The following is a 21,176-nucleotide window of genomic DNA, read 5'->3' as shown; positions in this document are numbered from 1 at the left end:
GGAGTAATTCCCTAAACGAGGGGACTGAGAGGATTAATGAATAGCACACTTTATAAGTAATTTCTCTCTCTCTGTCACTCTCACTTTCTCACTCACGCAATTACCCAAACTCACAAGATTTCTGACATCTCGTCCCTGAGATCTCATGGGAAAATGCAAGACTTTTTCATTCTTGCCTGAAAATGCGTGTGATTTTGGTGCTATCTCACCACAGTTTTGCAGCTTCACGTGAAATCGCTGACACTGCACCAAGTTTCATCCATACTCATTTTTAAATTGAACACTGACATTGCAGAACGTTGACATTCTGCAAGTGCTACTTCAGGTTAATGCAGGAATCTTAGCATCTATGAGCAACGACTTCCCAGTCTCTGGTTAACGAGGATGAACGTCCTGGGTTGTATTTGCCGCCTATGTTCACAGGGCAGGATCCACTTTCCAGACACCCTAGTCCAGTGTTTCTCAACCTTGTCAGCTTTAAGATGTGTGGACTTCAACTCCCAGAATTCCCCAGCCGGCATGCTGAGGTAGGTTGAGTGGACAGGCAGTACAGTGGTACCTCGGGTTACGAACGCCTCTGTTAACAAACTTTTCGGGTTATGACCAGCTCCAGCCGCAAAAATTTACCTCGGTTTGCGAACTCCGCCTCGGGGTACGAACAGGATACGCGGCCATTTTCCCTCCCGTGACACGGTCCGCAGCCATTTTTCCGCCCCTGACATGTGGTCCGCGGCCATTTTTCCGCCCCTGACACGTGGTTGTAGGGAGGGGGACTCTCCCTCCAAGCAATAGCCGCCACGCCAGAACAGATTAACAGTAATTACATTGAACCTTATGGGGAAATTTCCTTCGGGTTGCGACCAATTTGGGTTGCGACCAGTCACAGAACGAATTAAGTTCATAAACCGAGGTTCCACTGTAACTGCTCAAATCACCCAGGGAGCTCCATAGTGACTCTAGGCTACGTCCAGCATCTTCATCACCCCACTGCGTTTGAAGTCCACACATCTTGGACTTGAAGTTCCCAAGGTTGAGAAACACTGGTCTAGTCAATCTAATGAGGCTCATCTCAGCTTTCTGGCTGCAGTGTGAACCCTTATGTGCACATGCACCATATAATAGGGCTGTCAACGTGTTTCAAATGCAATCTCCAACAAGGGCTTTGGAGTGCAGACTTAATAGTGTCTGCGGCACCTAAAAACAACCTTGCTTTTTCCCAGGGTTGCACCGCTGGCCTCTGCAGATTCTGTATGTTCCACTGCAAAGAAGGCATCGCAGAGAGATGCTACATTGTGTTCCCATGGACACTGAGGCACCTTTGGACAATTAAATGCCAAGGGAGGCACAGCCCTAGCGCAAAACTTGAAAGAAGCCACATGGGCAAGGTTCTGCTCCATGAAAAATAGAATCAGATGATTACTGTCCTTCCACGACTGGGACCTTAGATACACTTTTCTCCCCAAGGCCTTATGTGGACAATGGAGAATGTCTCAACACGCAGATGGAACATTCCAGAGGAAGGGCAAAGTAGTAAATAAATGTGAATTTGGACTAAGCACTCATCTCCTACCTGCAAATAAATCTTCTTCAGTCCAGGGATGAGATCACCAATTGGTCCTGAGGCCAGGCGCCCAACTCCTGACATGGCTCCCAAGCACACCAGCACAACCCATGCTTTTTCCTTTTCTTTGAACTCCACTTCTACAAACTTCACCTGAAAAGCGGAAAATCAGCATCAGTCTTGTGTTCGTTCCAACAGCTTTCAGGATTGCCGATGGAAATGGGTGGAGAATCAGATCCCACATGTCGCCTGGTAAAAAGAGACACCTGCAGACTCTTCTGGGTTGGGGAGACAGTGTAGCCCCCCAGAAGTAAGAAAGGCATAAAAAGGGGAGGATAACCCATGATTTGTGGTCTCCCTTGGTATATTTTTGAGGGGTATGGAGTAGGAGTTTTAGGCATTCATTGCACTCCGTAAAGGCCCCCAAAGCTAGCCCAAATTTTCTTGGGAGGTTTTTTGGGAGGGGAAGGTTAATGGGTAAAATGGGTGTTTTCAGCCTCTGCAAAACTTAAGGCATCTTTTCGCTTCTAAAATCTCTACCACCCGAACATGCATTTAAAATTTCAGCCCTGCCCACCCCAGTGACATCTTAAGATCACCGCCCACGTCCCCTGTGGCATTTCAGAAAGCCCCCCCAAAACAACAAGGACCCTCTACCATAATGGCAGAAAGTGCTCAGCCATCCGCACCGTCAGGAAGTATCACTACCGTAACTCTGACGTTTCATGATGGCCACCCTGACTTCCAAAGCAGAAGGTCATCAGCCAGTCAGACTAGCTTCAGCACAAGGGACGTCTCGTTCTCACTGACAGCACTCCCACAGTGCTGCTTCGTGAAAGACCAACCCCGTCACTTTGGGACCCTCTGTCTGAAGAGGGAATGGCCTTGGAGGACAGGAAGAGCCGCTACCAAGACAATGGTCAGATAAGAGAGGCCTGAGCCCGGGCTAAGAAACTAACGTGAGAAAACGTCTCAGATGAGCCCCTCCATAGTTCATCTGAAGATAAAGGGAGAGAGGGGGGAAGCATATTCAGACTTGCAAGATTCCGTTACTACAGCTTTACAATAAAATAAAAAGTAGTCCTGACCTATTTGGCATTGGTCCCTTAGTATGATCGACCTTGCAGGACTGACGCTGTCCCCTCCTCTTCCACAAAACAAGGAGCAACCCACATCCCCCCTTCCCCTCTCCATCTCACCGCATCCTCACCAGATGCATGTAAGGGACAAAGTATCCCAGGATTGCAGTTGCTATTCCAAAAGCCCAAACCCGGTAAGTCTTTCTCCTGAAGACTCGCAAGTTGAAATATTTCCGCATCTGCGAAACGCACTGCTGCGTCCAGCTCCGGCTGTCTGGATGGACCTCCTTCCTATTGCGACAATCCGAAGCGGATGGAAACATGGGGCGGAAGGTCAGGGACAAGAAGATCTGGACCAGCATAAAGGCGCTCAGCATCCGGAAAGTGTGAGCAAGCCCCAGGGCCCGCCCAACCACCTTCAGGAGGAACGGGAGGCCCACGGAGAAGAGGCAGCTGCCGGTTGTCACCAGCCCGTTGGCCAAGCCGAGTCGCCGCTTGAAGTAGTGCCCCAGAATGACCAGGGAGGGATGGAAGGCGAAGGAGCTGCCACATCCGAAGAGGATCCCGTAGGTGAAGTAGCGGACTTCCAGGGACCTATGGAAAACATAATTCCACAACAGATGTTGGCAAGGAATTCCAGCGTGGTTTATGGCCTCTTTCCCCCAAGAGTTACAAAACTGGTGCAACGGAAGACCCAGGTGCAGCTTGGTTGCCGGCTGCGAGCCGTGCTATGCCGGGCACTGGGAAACAAGAAGGGATCTCTTATTGGGTGGTGTGTAGAAGTGTGGAATTGGGTGGGACCATGACGGCAACGGGTATTGTTTTGGGTTTCTGGCTGTCTTCTCTCTTGTGCTTTTAAAATGCTTTTTAAAATGGGCACTGTTTGGCTGATGCACGGTTTAAGTTGCTTTTCTTAAAATATACATACATACATAAGTAAGTTGCAGTGACTGCCCAACGCTAGGAGACGTCTTTGGCAATTTTAAATGCCTCCTGTGGTGACACTGGTCTCATCCCCCACATGTCTAGGGGTAGGCAATATTTTCATGCTGGTGGCCACTGTGATCTCCAAATGTCTCCTGGAAACCTTGCTTCAAAAACTGGGGAGGGCCAGGACAAAAACCTAACTGCGCTTTTGGCCAAATCTACAAGGGCTCTTCTGATGCTCTTAGAATTAAGCCAAGTAGTTTGGCTTTTCCTTTTAACCCATACGGGCAATCCTTGTTATTCGCGGGTTCCATATTTGCCAATTTGCTTGTATTTGTAACTCCAAAATCCGTACTTGTGGGGCTGTTGTGCTTACTGGAACAGCAAAACATTGGAACTGCCGGTTGCACACATTCCCAGCTAAGGTTTCAGCATTTGCTAACTTGGTATTCGTGGCATTTTCGGAGAATGTAACTACCACAAATAACCAGAATTGCCTGTATATCCTTTCAAGTTGTGCCCAGTGTGGCGGGGATGAGAATAAGTGCACGGTTCCCAGCATGTGGCCTTTAAGCCTGGCCTTGTGTTGGTGGGGAGGGGGAGTCCCAAAGGATGCTGCCTACCCAAGGTGCACGTAGGGCAGGGGGGACGCCTCCCACCCATTTAGAGAAACTTAACTTTCTGGTGGCTCATAAATCATGAGTCGGGCAGCCTTGTATATGTCTTAAATAAATAAAACACACCAATTAAAAGGCCTGAAAAAGGTTCTGCACGAATCGCGGGGAAATAAGAATTCTAAACAGCTGCAGATCCCTCTTTTCTTTAGGAGGATGTCCTCGCTTGTCAGCGAAAAAAGACAAAGATCACCTAAAGCTTGAGAATTCACAAGGTCACTAATAAATCTGGGCGGGCAGAGCTAGGCTTAGGCGGACCGACATCCAACTTTCTATCAGGTCGCTTCAAATGTTCAAAGAGGTTCAGGGTAGTTGCTCTTCTCAGGAAGGAGATGAACTCTCTTCTTTGAGAAACATGTGACAAAAGTTTGATTCTGCCCGTGAGCAGCAGAAAGGCTGTGGAATAGGTAATTTTTAATTCTTTTCACCACTAGATTAAGGCTGGGGTGTCCACACGGTATGGTCAAAAAAGTCAAAATGGCAGCCCCAACAGAGTGAGTGAAGCTCTGTTCGTTTTTTTTATGGGTGTTGCACATACAGTTAGTCCTCATTTAGTGACCACAATTGGAACCGACAACTCTGTTGCTAAGCGAAGTGGTTGCTAAGTGGGAAATCATGTAACCACGACTGTGCTTTCCTTTTCCCCACTCCCCCACCCTTTGGAACACTCACCCCGGCGCTGGGATAATTAGCAAGAAGGGAATTAATGTTTGTGCTTACATTCATTAGAGAGGAAGGGATTACAAGAGAGTAAGTAGGCACACAATAGGGAATACACATCAAAAGCAGTGTGGAGGTGCTGGCAGCCCTGAGCATGCTCCACAAACAGCCAGTGTATTCCCCACTGTGTGCCTGCTTCCTCCTCTCTTGTAATCCCTTCCTCTTCAATCTCTCTGCTCTGCAAGGGGGGGAAAAAAGAAAAACACAGGTCAGGCACAGGACAACACATACTAACTGTAATGGTGATCACATGGCTGAGGGACACAGCGAAGGTCATAAATGCAGGCATTGGTCATAAAGTTATTTTTTCAGCACCATCATAACTTCAAATGGTCGCTGAATGAGGCAGTTGGTAAGCAAGGACTATCTGTACGTTGCACATAAAAAACAAGCAGCGCTTTGATCACACTGTCGTGGCTCTCATCTTGACTCTTCTGACCCACTCTGGCAAGGTGCCTCTGCTCAGAAAGAGCCTGAATTATGCCACGGGGAATTTGAATTTAAAAGAGCACCTCCTGGTGATTTAAAACGCTTTGATTAATATCACCCATCAGGCCTGGTAGCCACGGACAGTGAGAAGGAGGGAGCAAGAGGGAAAAGGCGTAGCTCGGTTCAGATGATGTGCCAGACGGGGTTAAAATGGGATGGGGTGGTTCAACTTGTGTAAAACAGCTACTGTCTTACTATGTTGTGTGAATGTGGTATCAGGTTATGTCACAATATGGTTTACTTTGGCACAACATGTCCATGAATAGAGCAATGGTGGCCTGTTAACCTGGGTTGGTGGGAATCCCATATGACAGTCTTTTTTAGGAAGTTCAGCAGAGGAATAAATTGCAGGTAGTCCTCACTTACCGACTAGGACTCGGGAAACTTCCAGAGTTCCCCAACCCAGCGCCCCTAATAGACTCATGAGGAGGTTGTCGGGTTGGGAAAGAGGATCTTAAAAATCCACAAAAGGGACACCACTGAGTGTGTCATTCTTGATGTCAGAAACTCGTGGGATTCTCTCCATGCTATTAAGACCCTCCTCTGGCAAAGCTGTCTCTGTTTTCTTAAGCCCTCTTCAACCTCACCGAATTCAGCGGGACAATTGCTAAAAACAGCGAACGGCTCCCTCCCGCCCAAGTGCGTTGGATTTAAATAGAATCTGAAATTAATACCAAACAACTGTTATGATGTGTTTGCATAATCCCTCAACTGCAAATAATTTGAACCGAGTTGTTGACTCTAAAAGTTAACGTAATGAGGGATGTTGCACAAATGTTGCACGTTTTTTAAAGCAGGAGCACAGCATTATTAATATTTATTTTCAGATGTTTCCAGGAAATTCTTCACTTCACTACCTAGCCTATAATTTGAATTTTGGTATTAAGTCCGAATAGTTTTAACTGGGCTGCTTAAGGGAAACTGTGGAAAATCTAATGTACAAAGACAAAACTAGAGATATTTCAAAGGGCTAAAAATAAACAAGAGAGGAACCCAATGTTTTGACCAGAGCTGCACACTGCAAAGCAGAAAACAACCACTTTAATGTGAGATAAATGTATTCTTCTCCAAAACACTTGCTTAACATCCTCATGTTTAGAACATAAAGCCAAACCATGTCAACACATTCATTTTTCATTCATTTTCATTGACCAGAAAGCACGAATGTCCTCTACTTTCTAAAAAAATAATGCATTTTATTAATGGTATCAGTTTGGAACAGCACTTATTTTAAAAACGAAAAGAACATTTGGGACAGGCAAACGTCTGCCATGAGCCAGAGAATCAAGTTTGCTTCAGCCAAACTTGCAGGTCGTCCAATATCTCCCCAACGTCCTTTGCAAGGATAAAGACTTCTAGCCAGACCCAAAAAGAGCTTTCTCAGCCTTGGCCAGCCAGCTGTGTTGGACTGGAGCTCCTGCCCTCCAGGGCTACCACAGCTGGCCTACAAAAATGCAGATGGCCCCTTGCGAAGAAGGGAGACCTGGTCCTGGGAAGGGGGAAGGCATGAGGAGACTGCAAGGGGAGGGGGGACTCGGATGGGGCCGAGAGGAACTGGTTGGGATTCTGTTATCCTGCCACGCACTGACAGGCAGCGTTCCTGCAATCCTTGCACTGCCGGTTTCTTGACCTGGCTCACCTTGAAGGGCTGACACCACTAAAGGACAGCAAAGGGAGGAAGGAAGGGGAAGGGGAGAAAAGAGGCGGGCAGGGGCAGTGAAAACCTAACTTAGACTTGATTTAATTCAATTTTAATAAATTAAATACAGTTTACCTGGTTGCTTTGAGCGTGAAACTGAGCAAACTCAGGGAGGCAGTGAAGGACAGGAAGGCCTGGCGCGATATGGTTCATGGGGTCACGAAGAGTCGGACACGACTTAACGACTGAACAACAACAACAACCTGGTTGCTTCCCAGTATTTAACTGTGTCTCCCTTCTGTCACATCTACAATGTGCCAGCAAGGACTGGAGGGCCTGTGGGATTCATACCCAAGGCTTTGGGAAGCTACCTGTGACACTGGACGTTCCTGAGAGGCCCCTTGCTATAAGCCAGTCTTCTTGAATCCAGCATCTTCCAGCTGCACCAAAGCCCTGTGTTGAGCCAGGTGTTCATTTGGATACAGATGTTATGTGAACATAGCAATGGGGTCTTGCTAACTCACTGTGGCCTAGTATGAAGAGTTGGGCTGGAAGTGGGAAGACCAGGTTCAAGTCCATCCTCAGCCACTGAAACTCACTTGGTGACTTTGGCCCAGTCACTCTCTCCCCAACCTACCTTGCAGGGCAATAGTTATTGGAATATAGTGAAGGGAGATCCCTATGTAAGCTGCTTTGTGGCAGAATATGCATTTAATAAAGAAATAACAATAGCCTAGGGTGAGAGTTTATCATCTGGCGTGAACATGGCCACCACTTTCAAAGGCAGAGAATGGAGCGTTGGTGGCAGCAACAGAGATGGGGAAAGAGAGATGGAAAAGCAGGCGTGGAATAGCCTGAAAAGGAGCACAGCTGGTTAGTAAGATCATAATTGGGACCATTCCTCAATGCAGGAACATCTGGGGGAGGTAAAAAAAGCCAAGATTTTGACCTGCGGATGCCTCTGCTTCAGTGTAGTGGCTGCCTGCAAGAGGTCTTCAGAAACAGGCAGTTCAAGGACATGCTGGTGGTACTCCACCCCACAATCTGCTCTATGGGTCTTCCTCAAAGTGTGAATGGCGGGGGACACGCCATGGTTTTGGAGGTGAGGCCTGCTCTGGGTTCCATTCCAAAAAGTCCTGGTGGGACCAGGTCAAATATGGAAGGTGATGAGGACATTGCACTGATATTTCATAGAGCTCATCTGCTTATCTTCAGTTATGTCTTTCATGGGTGACCAGTCTGGAAGATCTCTAAGGTTTGTGTGCCTCTGCCTGAAAGGACCCCCGAAGGTTAGTGAGGGGGAGACGTGGTTTGCTCTGGTTGGAGGGCAAGTGTTCAGAGAGATCAGAAGAGCCCCACAGGCCAGATCTTCGCTGGTGAGCCTTTCGACCCTCCCAACCTCCCTTTCAGAACCTTACTTGGTGAACGAACTGGAGAAGAGGCCGATGAACGCTATGGCGGCTCCTGAGGCGGCAGTGGTCCGGCATCCGATCCGGTCGGTGAAGATGCTGACGATGGGAGAGCAAAAGAAAACCATTCCCATGCCGATGGATCCAACCAAGGCTGCAGAGGAGGAAAGAAAGGAAAGGTGGTGTCATCCATGGTGGCCACCCTCTGCAACAGGTCAGGAAGCGAGGGAGAACCCCAGGCTGGTGTGGTTCGAAGAAGAAAAGCACGCTGGGTCTTGGGCTTGAGAGCAGAAGGACAGACGTCTGGCTCCACCTTTAGGGTCCCCTCCTTGGAAGCTGGACCTTGCCTATGTTCCCGTATCATATGACGCCCATCAAGTGTCTGGTTTGGTCCTGGCTGAACGTGTGGTGTGGACTTGGCTGTTACAGCTTTCAAAACACAGTTCAGGGTTTAATGTTCTCTGTCAACACAGCCATTTCGGATATATCATGGCCAAGCGAAGTAACCAGGGTGAACCCAGTGGCTTTGCAGACTTGTAGTTGGTGTGCAGTGTGACCTCATCCGCTGTGTTTTGTAAACCATGGTTTATTGCCCAGCATATTCATATATAAGCAATCAGGCCTATTTAACAAACTACCATTTTGCAATTTACGGCTGAGAGCAATACCAGGCGCCTGTGAGGTCTGTGGGATCACAGCTCCCATCCGCCCACCCAGCACATCCCTCGAAGGCCAGGGGCATCTGTGCAGAAGTCAAAAAAGGCAAGATGGTGGCTGCGACCGTGCCTCTTGTCTACCCTTCTGACTTGCTCCATTAATTATTTTTAAAAATAGGGAATAAAAAAATAAAATAGGAAAAGGCAGTTAGAGACCCTACCCCTTTTGATGTATATGGCATATGTCAGGGTTCCTCAACCTTGGCAACTTTAAGACAGGTGGACTTCAACTCCCAGAATTGAAGCTGGCTGGGGAATTCTGGGAGTTGAAGTCCACCCGTCTGAAAGTTGCCAAGGTTGAGGAACCCTGGTGTATGTGATGTACATTAAGAAAAAAGCAGGGCTTTGTTTGCATGGTCGTAGCCATCTTGACTTTTTTGACCTCCTCCTGCAGATGCCCCCGGGCTACATTTGGCATTTGAGGGGTGTGTCAAGACCAGCAAAAAGCAATGAGTGCATTCTGGACAAAAACAATAGTTAGGGTTTTTATTTTTTTATTTCATCTTCATGCCATGTCTTTAATAATTCCTCAATTTCCAGTCATATATTTAATGATTCCTTAATGATTCCTGTGTGGGTGTGTGCGTTACTAGTGACACTATATTTTAACTTATTATCTTGCTTCTAATTGGCTGGATTATAATTGCAATACTCTGCTTTTTCTACAAGAATGTATAAATCTTTCACCTTTTGCAATAAGCCCCGTCAAATCCTAGGATGCCTACAGCGAGTATTTGGCTCATTACAAATTAGTTTAAAATTACTACACTGTCTTATAGATCCTCCTATTTCATATGCCTTTTTAACATTTTTTGAGCTTAGCTATTTATACCCTTTATGCTGCAGATTGCATCGGTATAGATTTTTCCCTGGGATTATATTTTATATTTTGTAATTCTATGCTTGTAATTTTCTGTTTGTCTTCCTCCTATGATACTTCACTCCTTCCAAGTCTATTTTTGGAAGGGTGGGAATGTTGTTTTATGCTGGTCGACGGCCGAAATAAAAGCGAGCAGGCTAACAAAGGTGGTGTCTGAGCAGAGACCAGCCTGCTTATTTATTTATGTTGGTGAGGCTGGCATCCTGCCTTTCCTTCAGGGCTCAAAATGCATTCACAGCACTCCTTCCTCCTATTTTCCCACAGAATGACAACCCTGTGAGGTAGGCTGGGTTGAGAACCAGCGGCCCCAAGCCCCCCAGGGAGATTCTGTGGCTGAGGGTAGACTCGAACCCATGTCAAGAGTCCAAGTCTATTATTATTATTATTATTATTATTATTATTATTATTATTATTATTATTATTATTATTAATTTTTTCTGAACCGCTGGCTCATGAAAAAGGCTTCTCAGCTTCAGCTTCAAAACAAGGCAAGCAACTGGCTGTAAATCCGGACTGCTTCGCTGCCGTTGCTCGGTTTCTTCACCGCAAGGCGAATTCCCTCGTTGGCGGATTAAACCCAAGAGGTGGGCTTGGCCCACATCTCCGCCAGCCTCCGGTCGACACCCACAAGGCTCGACACCGTATTGGAGGTGAAGCCACGAGCCTTGTGCTCTGCTGCAGGTCGCCCTTTCTCTGCATACTGATCAGGATCCCTGAAAAGACGCTATGTTGGTGCCTAAAATTTCTTGGTAGCCCCTCCCTCAATTGGCCGGGGGGCTTCTCCCCCCAATGCTCTTGACCCTCACGTGGGCTGACCGGAAACTCAACCTTTTCACAAACTGAACCTCTCTGTTTATCCATTCATTTATTCCATTTCATTCACTGAAATGTTTATTGTACAGCTTTATATATGCGTGCATATCTTCGAATATACGCCCTGTATGTTTCTGTTCCTTTTTTAGCTTTCTTTCTTTTTCCTGTTATAATGTTGTGGATTCTTTTTCTTTTTATCTAGTCAATTTAAAAAGTGCATCCCCCCTTCATGTATTAATTTCACGTTTCCCCTTTTGAATGGGATCAGGACCAAGGGTTGGGTTCACTGATTTTTCACCATAACCCCGCGGATGGACGGGGAGGGGGGTTATTCCTTGAAATAATAAATACATTCTCTTCCAGGATTAAACACTTTTTAGAGGGTTTCTCATCCGGGCACTGACCAGCTGCAAACTGATACGACAGAGCAGGGTTTGCTCTGATTTTAAACACAGATGAAGACAGTAAGCCAACTTAGTTATCCAAAAAAGTGCATCTCTGATCATCACTGCATCCCAAAGCTTTGTGCACAAAGGATTATGTAAAGACCTAAGACAGTGTTGTCCAAACTTGGCCACTTTAAGACGAGTGGACTTCAACTCCCAGAATTCCCCAGCCAGCCATGCTGGCTGGGGAATTCTGGGCGTTGAAGTCCACTCGTCTTAAAGTGGCCAAGTTTGGACAACACTGGCCTAAGAGAAGTATTCACACAACACACTAAGCCAAGTGAGTGTCAATCTGAACTAGATTTTTTGTGGGTGAATTATTATTATGTGAACCTGCTACTACCATTTCTGGACCGTTTATAATTCAAGATATTATGCAGATCCAGAAAATGGATTAACTCCGAACCAAGGTTGATGCAAACACCACCCCAGTTAGAAGAAACCTATTTGCAAGCAAAGCTTCAGCTGGACGAGACAACCAACTTCTGATTTTTTAAAAACTTTATTGGTTTGTTTTTCCAGAAAGAGAAACCAAAGGGAAAAGGAAGTTATGTTTTATGATTATCCTTTCCCACTACCCTCAATCCACTGGGGCATTTGGCCCAGCGCTCTTGAAGTCACAACAACAATATCTCCGTTAAAGGACACCGCTCATTGCACCACGGCGAGTGAACGTCTAGCGCGATCGTGAGAAAGCGTCTGCTCCTGGGATTTGCGATTTCCCCTTTCCCCCAAGTACAGGAAGGGGGCACAATAACCCAACAGCCGGCAAGCAGATCCCGGCACCGCTGCACACCCTTAGCCATGGCGGGAAATTGCACAAGGCCTTTCCCCCGGGGGGTTCAGCCAGGCGAAGCCACACGCCCACACAGGAAGGTACCCTTTTTTTTCTCGCTTCTGCAAAGTTCCTTTTAATCGTGCAGTCCTACTCTGATGGAATATGCCATCCCAACGGGGAAAAAGCAAGCCCCGAGCTGCCTACCTTGGAAAGTTACTATGCGATGCCTCCTTGAATGGCCCTGAACTTAGTGACTTGGAGAAATGAGCTGTCATCCAGCCAGGAGAAGAAACAAAACAACAGCAGCGTTTCTGCTTAGGGGTGGAAGTGTGGTTGCACAGTTATGGCCTCCATCTGGACTTCTTTTTTACCCCCTCCATGGACACCCCTGCACGTGGTATCACCCTGCTTCCTTTATGGCAATGTCATTGTGGGTCTACAGAAAAGGGGCATACAGTTTGCCAATTGTCCACCCGGGATGTCTGCAGATTATGGTAAAAAAACAGTCAAGATGGTGGCCATGATGGTGAGATCAAAGCAGTACACATAAAGAAGGGCAGAGCATCAATGGCACCTTTGTGACTGCCATCTTGACTTTTTTGACCGCACCCTGCAGATGTCCTGGTCTCCACCCTATATACTGCTGTGTTTTATTGCAGGTTGACTTGCTATATACTAAAAGAAGGCATTTGTAGTTGTCAGAGGCCAGTAATTCATTACCACAATTGTAACACACCTCATCTCTAAAGTATGAATCGGAAACATGATTATTCTTTAGAATTATGACTTTAAAATCCTTGCTCTGCTACAAGTTAGCCTGAGTCCAAAGAAGGTCTTACAAACTACACTCCATGTCTCATTCTTGGGGTGCTATAGCAGATTAATGTGAAGGATGTGAAATCTTGTTGTTTATACAAAAACCTTGATGGTCATCATCAAACTGTTTGCTGGTGGTGGGGGAAGATCACCAAACTGCCTACTTCTCAACCACTCTCTACTTATCTGAAATCCTAATTTTCACTGTACTACAAACATGGGACAATTTGGTTCAGATGTGTAGTCCAATACATGTGATTCTTGAATGCAAGTTCTCTTCCTAGCTCTGGTGACTTCCTCCATGGATCTGGCCTGGCTGGTGCTCGATTCCATGTACCATCTTTGGACTCCCTTGATCTGCTTTAAGGAGGAAAGTCTGTTGTGGTTTGCATCTCTGCTGAAAGATGGTTGGCTCAACTGATCCTTCCTGGGCAGCATAAGCCAGACTTGAAGGATGACACACAATTAAAATCAATGAAGTTAATTGGAATCAATGAAACAAAGCCATTGATGGCTTTGCATCCATTTGCTTTAAGTCCAATCCCTCTATCATCTTTTTGAAAGGGCATAGCTTGAATTATTCTTTAATATATAACAAGTCTACCTATGGAAAACAGACACAGAAAAGCTTCAAATTGTATAGCATGCCATGGAAAGAAGAATGCTAAAGATTTCGCTCAAAGATCGAATCCGAAATGAGGAAATTTGACCAACCAACCTCAAAAATGTCATAGCAACAGCATTAAAATGGAAATCTAAACGGGCAGGACAAACTGACAATAGGTGGATGCAAAAAGTGATATGGTGATGGTCCTACAATTGCACATGTCAACTTGGACAACTGGAACAATATAGCAAAAGACCAAATGAAAGGTAAGTATCTATTGAAATCATTGCTTCAGGTATCAACATTATCTGGATGAATATGATGATAAAGTGATGACAAATCTTTTTTTAAAAAAAATACAAACTTAAATGCTAATACTATGCTTGTAAGGAAGTTGGTATCACAAACTCTAGGCAATTAGTACTTCCCTCAGCCAGATGTTTTCCAACTGAACAAGGTTGAAAACCTGCCAAACTGTCTTTGAGAGATTTTGGGAAAGAAGAAAACTAATGCTGAAATCAGCAAGAATGCTTCCAAACTCAAAACATTTCCAAATTTCTTGTGCCTTGAATGAGCCTGGCTAGAGAATTCAGGGGTCCAGTAAAAGCGTCATCTAACAGAAGACCTCTTTTCAAATATGGAGAGAGCATTGTTCAAAAAGGAAACAAAGGCCATCCTTCCAGGTGTGCTGCGCCCATACACAGGCCCTCTTTTCTGGAAGACTAGTGAGAATTACTTGGGTCAGCTTGGCCTGGGCAAAGAGAAAATGGTGAGGTAAAAGTTGAAAAGAACTAGCTTCCTCCAACCCAGAGCCTTTGAGATCATCAGACTTGTAGCTGGGAGTGCTGGTACTTGTAGCCAAACATCTCTGGAGGGCAGAAAGCTGGAAAATATGTCCTTTTTAGCAACTATCAACCTGGGAGGTCTCCTGCCCAAGAAAGATTTTGAATCTACAGCAGACAGGTGGAATTTAACTTACAGGAATCCTTTTTCGTTTCTCTGGAAGGGAAAAATGCCTCTTACTTTCTGCTCCAAACAAGCCAGGTATTTTGCTTGGCAAATTGAACAAGTCAACATTTCCTGGGTTTCATTTCCCACATCCCTAAAAGACAAATCTGAGGAAACTCAACTTTCCCCTGAGAGCCAGAACTAAGAATGAAACTGACCTGAATTATAGTTTCTGGTTTTAAAAATATTGTCTGGACAAGCTGAAATCTAGGATGAGTGAGAAAAAGGTTCGCTGTTTGTAGAGCTGTTGGAATTGCCATGTGTAGCTGAGCAAAACTGCCAAACCCTACCTACGGGCTACAGTTAAATGGCCTTTTTTCACAGCTTTATGGAATCCTATCAACCGGATGTGTGTAATAAATTCCAGACTCTGATCGTTCTGTTCCAGTTCCTCTTTGCTTTTAAAACTCTTTTCAATCTATTACTTGGACAGCCAAACAGCCAAGACTTCTCTTGCACCATAAACACTCACATGTTTAGTGTAAATTTCCAACCCCACATCTAGACCAATCTATAGAAGCTTATGATGTCACCTGACTGAATTTCTTAATCTCTGGGGTGCACTGCTTGCTTCGGTTGCCGCAGACTAATATGGCTTTTCCTGCTTCAGTTGCAACAGACTAACATGGATTCTCTTGCTTTAGTTGCAACAGACTAACATGGCCTTTCTTGCTTTGGTTGCAACAGACTAACATGGTTTTCTGGACATCAATTTGGCAGCTCCCTTCAGCACATATACCCAGATCAATCACATATTAAATTGTGTAGACCCACGGAGCTTTCACTCCACGGATTGCAAACAGGGCTTGCCAAATGCTGGAAAATGATGCCATGATCCAGGGCTGTCTTCAAGGGGAGGGGTGTTAAAAAATTCAAGATGGCAGCCCCAACTGTACCATCTAAGCCTTGCCCCTTTGTTATCTGTTTTGATGCCTATAAACGGGGGCAAGGCTCCAACTGTGTGGGTGCCCCATCACGATCACTCACCATTTTGAGGCAGCAAGGACACAAAATGGAAGCCGCGGGCTAAAATAAACAAAGGAAAAGATTGCTGTTTCCTTGGCAGACCTCGGCACGGTTTTCCCAGGAGACACAAGTGTTGTGCAAGCAGGATTTGAAGAAATCATCCCTGTCCTGTTGCTGCCCTGGAAAACTTCAAACATGGTGGTTGCCCTGTTGCAAAATCCTTCCCTTACGGAAAAGGATGCGGTGTTCCTGCCACAGGGAAGTGAGGGTAAGTCGCTTGTTAACCGAGCTCCCAATCCTGTGGCTACAGCTTTCTGGGCAAGGTGGAGGCCGACATGTCTGAAGTTCCAAATCGCTGGAAATGTCAACACTACGCTATGAACATTCATCTGTCGAGAACATTCCACGGTCGTGGTGTTGACATTTCCAATGATTTCTCTCTCTCTCTCTCCCTGAGATCGATTGGATGCTGGCTTGTTCCCAGTGGTGTCTGCAGGAGGATCAGAAACGTTAAAATAGTGGCTGCAGCCGTGTGGATGAAGCTCACCCCTTTTTAACGTGCATCATGGAGCACAGGCACTGGTGGGGACCATCTTGGCTGTTTGAACAACCCCCTGCGATGTCCCAGCAAGTACCTTGAGTTAAGCCAGACTCAGGATACGTTACATCTGCAACGTTTCAATCATACGATTGCATGTTCGTCTTCTAGGGCCCTAAATCTCTATGTAAAATACTTGTTAATCTGTTTGAATGTTCAAACATGCCCAGACTAATTGTAGTCCGTTTGCTCATACAATGTCCTCATTTGTGCTAGTTTCTCCCCAGGCTGGTGAATCAGAAGAAGCAACTTTGCCAAAGAGCCAAACCAACAAGATACAGAAGACGCCAGTGCGCGTCCCAGACCTGAATTAAGAGATTTTTTTTTCTATATGTACACATGTGAGTTTCCATGCACATGAGAGCACAGGACCTCAGCAAAACAATTTTGAATGACACCAAGCAGACCTAATGGGCAATTGGATCATCTGTCTTGCTGTCCCCCTGCGCTTTGAGCAAGGAGAGAAACTCTTCCTTGGATCCTTAAAGCCATGCATCTACGTTGATTTTGTTAAACCTACAATCCCTTTCTTTTAACAGACCTCGGCACACAAAAAATCAATTTTCAGAATGTCGGAGTGCTGCTTTAGGAAGAACATGCGTTTGTGAGGTCAAGGATTTCTGGCCAATTTATGCTATTCACAGCTATTTCCCATAAAAAATCCCAAATCTGTTCCCCCTCCCCATCAGTCAAGGGAAGAAGCTGAACAGGGGCGTCATCAGAGCGTGGTCAGAAAAGTCAAGATAAGGGCCACATTGGTGTGACTGAAGCTCCACCCATTTTTATGGACATCACAGAGCTTGGATTGCCCCATCCTGACTTTTTTGACCATACCTGGCTGACACCCCTGAAACTGAAGTTCCGTCTTCCCCAGTCACTGTTTTCTAGCTGTTTGGGAACCAATTCCCCTAACAAAGCAACCATTAAACCCAGTGGCTAATGCAGGCTGGGTACTTGGGAGTTGGGATCTCCCAGTTCTGGATGGCCCCAAGCTGGGGGAAATTTAAATATTAAACACAGCCAATGTATTTTCACAGCAAGCTTGTTGCATGACTTCTTGCTAGCAAACGCTGCCATAAATCTTCCTGCTCCCTCTGAATTGTAATTGCTCTGTAGTGCTTTCAGAAGATACCGACTCGTGAAGAAGTACTACCACAAGGGAAGAAATAGGGAACAGAACATGGGAGGGAATTATTTTTTTTGGCATGATATTAAACGCTTCTTCACATAACGTGAGCCACTTTTATCATCTGCAGGCAATAACAAGGAAATAATGGAACAAAGCATTAGCGGCCCGTTGCAACCTTTGTTGAATTGGCCGGCTTAATGGCTTCCAATACATCCAGCCAATAAAAATAAAACTTTGCTGGACAAAGAAGATGCATTATTTTTGACTTTCTCTTACTCAATGCTAACATCATTAGCATTCTCTTACTCAGCCGCAAACATCAACATACACTCCAAACAGTTTGACACTACGTATATTCTCACAGACTTGATCAGAAACACAACAACTGGACTAGGAGCAGGATTCTCCCTGGGCTCCTGTTTGTGTACCCAGAGGAAGAAGTGCAGAGATTTGTGCATCCACAGATAACTGGAACAACCAGGTGTGTTGGGGGGGCAGGGGGGAGCACATGTAAAAAAAGAGGCAGGACTTGTCTCTGCTTCCATCTTGACCTTTTTTACCTTCCCCACGGACGCCGTGGTTTAAAAACATCAACTAAATACAAAAATGAATTGTTTCTCATTTTGAACAACTTATGGCCCATTGACAATATATCTTGACCACCCAGGATTTGATGGATTGCTGTTACGGTCTTTTTATAGTTCCGGCTAGCGTGTATGTGCACACACACACACACACACACACACACACACATTCATAATGTAAAATCTTTGCTAGGGTGGAAAACTGGACTGTGTCTTCCCTGCAGATTGCATGCACTGGGGTCACATGGTCCACAAAGCCATGTTATGTTTTAACAAGCCACAGTAGCCTGGTTCATAGCAGAATGCCTGAAACTGTGGCACAGAGGACAGATCAGCCAGGCTTACATTTTATGCAGAGCCAACAAGAAATGGACTTATTTGACTTCAAAAGCTAATGGAGTATTGCAATGAAGAAAGAAAGCAGCTTTATGGCTACCATCTTGACTTAGTGATCCTCCCCACCCATCCTGCTGGACACTCCTAGGTTTCGCAAGAATGTTTTTGCAGGAAAAGTGGAAAGGACAGAAGACTTTTCGCTTTTTATGGAAACTGATTTTTGTTTGAAAATGCAAATGATTTGTAAGCTGAAGTAATTAAAGTCAAGGGGCACAAGTGAAAGAACGAGACTAAAATGAAATATAAAGTAGACCAAATAATAGCCACAGCCTTAGAACTGACAATGAAGATAGTGAAATGGTAGATAGCTTCTTCCTTTTAGGGTCAACCATCAACAGTGAAGGAACAAGCAGTCCAGAAATACGCCACAGACTAGCACTTGGTAGAGCAGCCATGAAGGCCTTGGAAAAGATATGAAGGGACACGTCTAGATCCACAAAGGGCAGAATTATGCAGGCAATGGTTTTCCCTTGACATGGGACATAGATGTCCCATGATATTCTATGAAAGCACAAATTGGACTTTGAAGAAGCAGGACAGAAAGAGAATTGATGCTTTTGAACTTTGGTGTTAGAGAAGATGCCTGCGAACACTGTGGACAGCCAAGAACACAAACTGATGGATCATCAAACAGATCAGTCCAGAGTTCTCCCCGGGGCACAAATAACCAGGCTCAAATTATCCAACTTTGGACACATTAGGCGAAGATCTAAATCTCTGGAAAAGGCTCTGTGCTGGGAAAGGTGAAAAGAAAATGAATGACCAGCAGCAAGGTGGATGGACTTGATTGCAGCAATGACGGGTGCAGCACTGGAAGATCTAAAGGGCCAGGGTGGGGACAGAACATCCTGGAGAAGGTCTATGTGTAGGATCGGTGAAAGTCGACACTCACTTGATGGCACATAGTCCATCAATTGCACCCTGCTATTGTTTCTGGGTTGTGGTGCAAATGGCCTTTCAAAATTCTCCTCAGCCTCCTTTGTAGGGTGAGAAACCAGGTGGCTGGTTTCTCTGCATTTTTCCATGGGAAGTTCCCTCAACATTTCTCAAAGGCAGGATTTCTCCTCAGGGATGAGAGAAGCACATCTACTGAACAGCATCCAAAGGCCAGCATTTCCTTCTCTGGACCTTCCTTGCAGCTGAATGGGAAACCAGGATAGATGCAGACCCCTGGAGAGAGGACAGCATGATGGAAATCATGATATTCCCACCCGGGTATTGACCATCTTATGTAGTCAAGGAAAGCACATTCCCTTTAAGAGAGTTCCTTTAAAATTCTCTTTTCTTTTGATGGAATTTCTACATTAAATTCTTTTTCAACAAAGTGAATGAGAACTAGAGAAAAAAAACACAGGAAATCCCCCCATTTTGCACTAATTGGCTTTAATCAAACAGAGTTCAAAACCCACCACCCTTTTCTCAACCAGAGTGAATATGGGACAGAAATGAAACAGTGCACAACGGTCAGTACTTGACGGACTGTCTCTAGCTATCTACCTTCTGCTTGGGCTGAGGCTCCAGATCCAGCTTGTTCTACAGAGGGCTTCCAAAAATCCCAGACAATCCTATCTTGTTACAGTTCTTACAATGAGCCAGGAAAAGTAGGTCACCGCAGTCATCCTCTAAGGCTAAGCTGGAAAACAAGCTGTCTTGCCTAACTCCACAGTGCGTGCTTGTTTATTTATTTATTTATTTATTTACTGGGTTTGCAAGGCCACCCAATTCCAGAACAACTCTGGGTGGCCCACCACATGAAAAACAGATAAAAACAACCATTAACAGGGAATGACGGTGACCCAGAAGAACCGAAACACAAGGGGCAGAAGGGGCTTTTGAACTGGGTCTGTCTCGCTCTGCAGTTCAGAGGCAGCAACTTAGGAGGCCTCCTTGAAGTGGACCTCAGATCCTGATGATTTCATGAACACCTCAGTGTCATTTTCGTAGCGGCAGGACGAGCGACGGCTTGTGGTGTCTTCTTCTGGGGTGTTTTTCTGACTTCCCTGTCTAGTGGACAACCCTGAGACTTCCTAGTAGTCTCCCATCAAAGGATGACCTAGGCCAGTGTTGTTCAAACTTGGCCACTTTAAGATGAGTGGACTTCAACTCTCAGAATTCCCCAGCATGCTGGCTGGGGAATTCTGAGAGTTGAAGTCCACTCATCTTAAAGTGGCCAAGTTTGGACAACACTGACCTAGGCCAAACCCTACTTAGTGTCCAAGCCTGCACAAGGCCACCTTGCTGGTGCCCCTTGCTGCACCACCTAGAAATCTAGGACAGCCACTGCTTGAACATTCTTAGATGGGAGAAGGTTCCCACTGCCCTCCAGCACACTACTTTCCTTCTTCAGAACAAGCAGCTACGCACTCCCAACCAAAACCCTGAAATGCAACTGCCCATCCTTGGCCAGATTCTTATTCATTATTTATTGTTACAAAAAGATTTAAAAAAACAAATAGGTGGGATAGGGAGTCCGATGGGCGCCCATGTTTAGGGAGTTAGCTGGAGATATTTCAACATACATGGTGGGAAACTGTGGGTGTGTTAGAATGTGGGTGTGTGTCTGTGCAAGAGAAAAAAAGAGAGAGACCTCTTTTCAATAAATTACATTCCACCTCATTCTGCCAAAAGCAGTGATGCTAAATTAATGTTTTCTTCCCCCTGGGAAGGATGAACAATCACAAGTTCATTTGATATTTTAATGGCTTTGGAGAGGTACGAGTTGCACTTGAGTTCCATCAAACTGGATCAACAGTCCACATTCCTCTCAGAGCAGCAACTCCTCTTGCCAAAGTCAGCCAAGCCAAGAGTCAGCCAAGCACCTAATAATTAACTCTCTTGACTGACCATCCCTCTGCAAAACACTTGCATCTGGAGCACACTCCAAAGGGAGTCTCCAGTTTCTTCCAAGGTCCGGCCCCGAAAAAGCAAGGATCTGAGCAGA

The 21,176-nt window shown here is 45.6% G+C and overlaps 1 protein-coding gene across 2 annotated transcripts in view; it reads right to left on the bottom strand.

Moving 5' to 3' along the window:
* Nucleotides 1-21,176, bottom strand: part of SLC16A2 (solute carrier family 16 member 2) — a 91,163-nt gene that overhangs the window by 16,061 nt on the left and 53,926 nt on the right. For both annotated transcript variants that reach the window (XR_015793594.1, XM_088129177.1), the window contains exons 2-4: nt 8,508-8,652; nt 2,772-3,234; nt 1,571-1,714 (exon numbers count right to left, since the gene is read on the bottom strand). Coding sequence is in view for 1 of the 2 variants with exons in the window: in XM_088129177.1 (XP_087985303.1) it covers nt 1,571-1,714; nt 2,772-3,234; nt 8,508-8,652 (752 nt within the window). In the remaining variant the exon portion in view is untranslated. The remainder of the gene's footprint in view (nt 1-1,570; nt 1,715-2,771; nt 3,235-8,507; nt 8,653-21,176) is intronic.

Source organism: Python bivittatus, unplaced genomic scaffold (assembly GCF_059951505.1).
Source record: "Python bivittatus isolate LINGU-HERP-01145 unplaced genomic scaffold, Pbiv_v1 ctg000790_np1212, whole genome shotgun sequence".
Classification (NCBI taxonomy): Eukaryota; Metazoa; Chordata; class Lepidosauria; order Squamata; family Pythonidae; genus Python; species Python bivittatus.
This window is presented reverse-complemented; position numbering and strand designations above follow the sequence as displayed.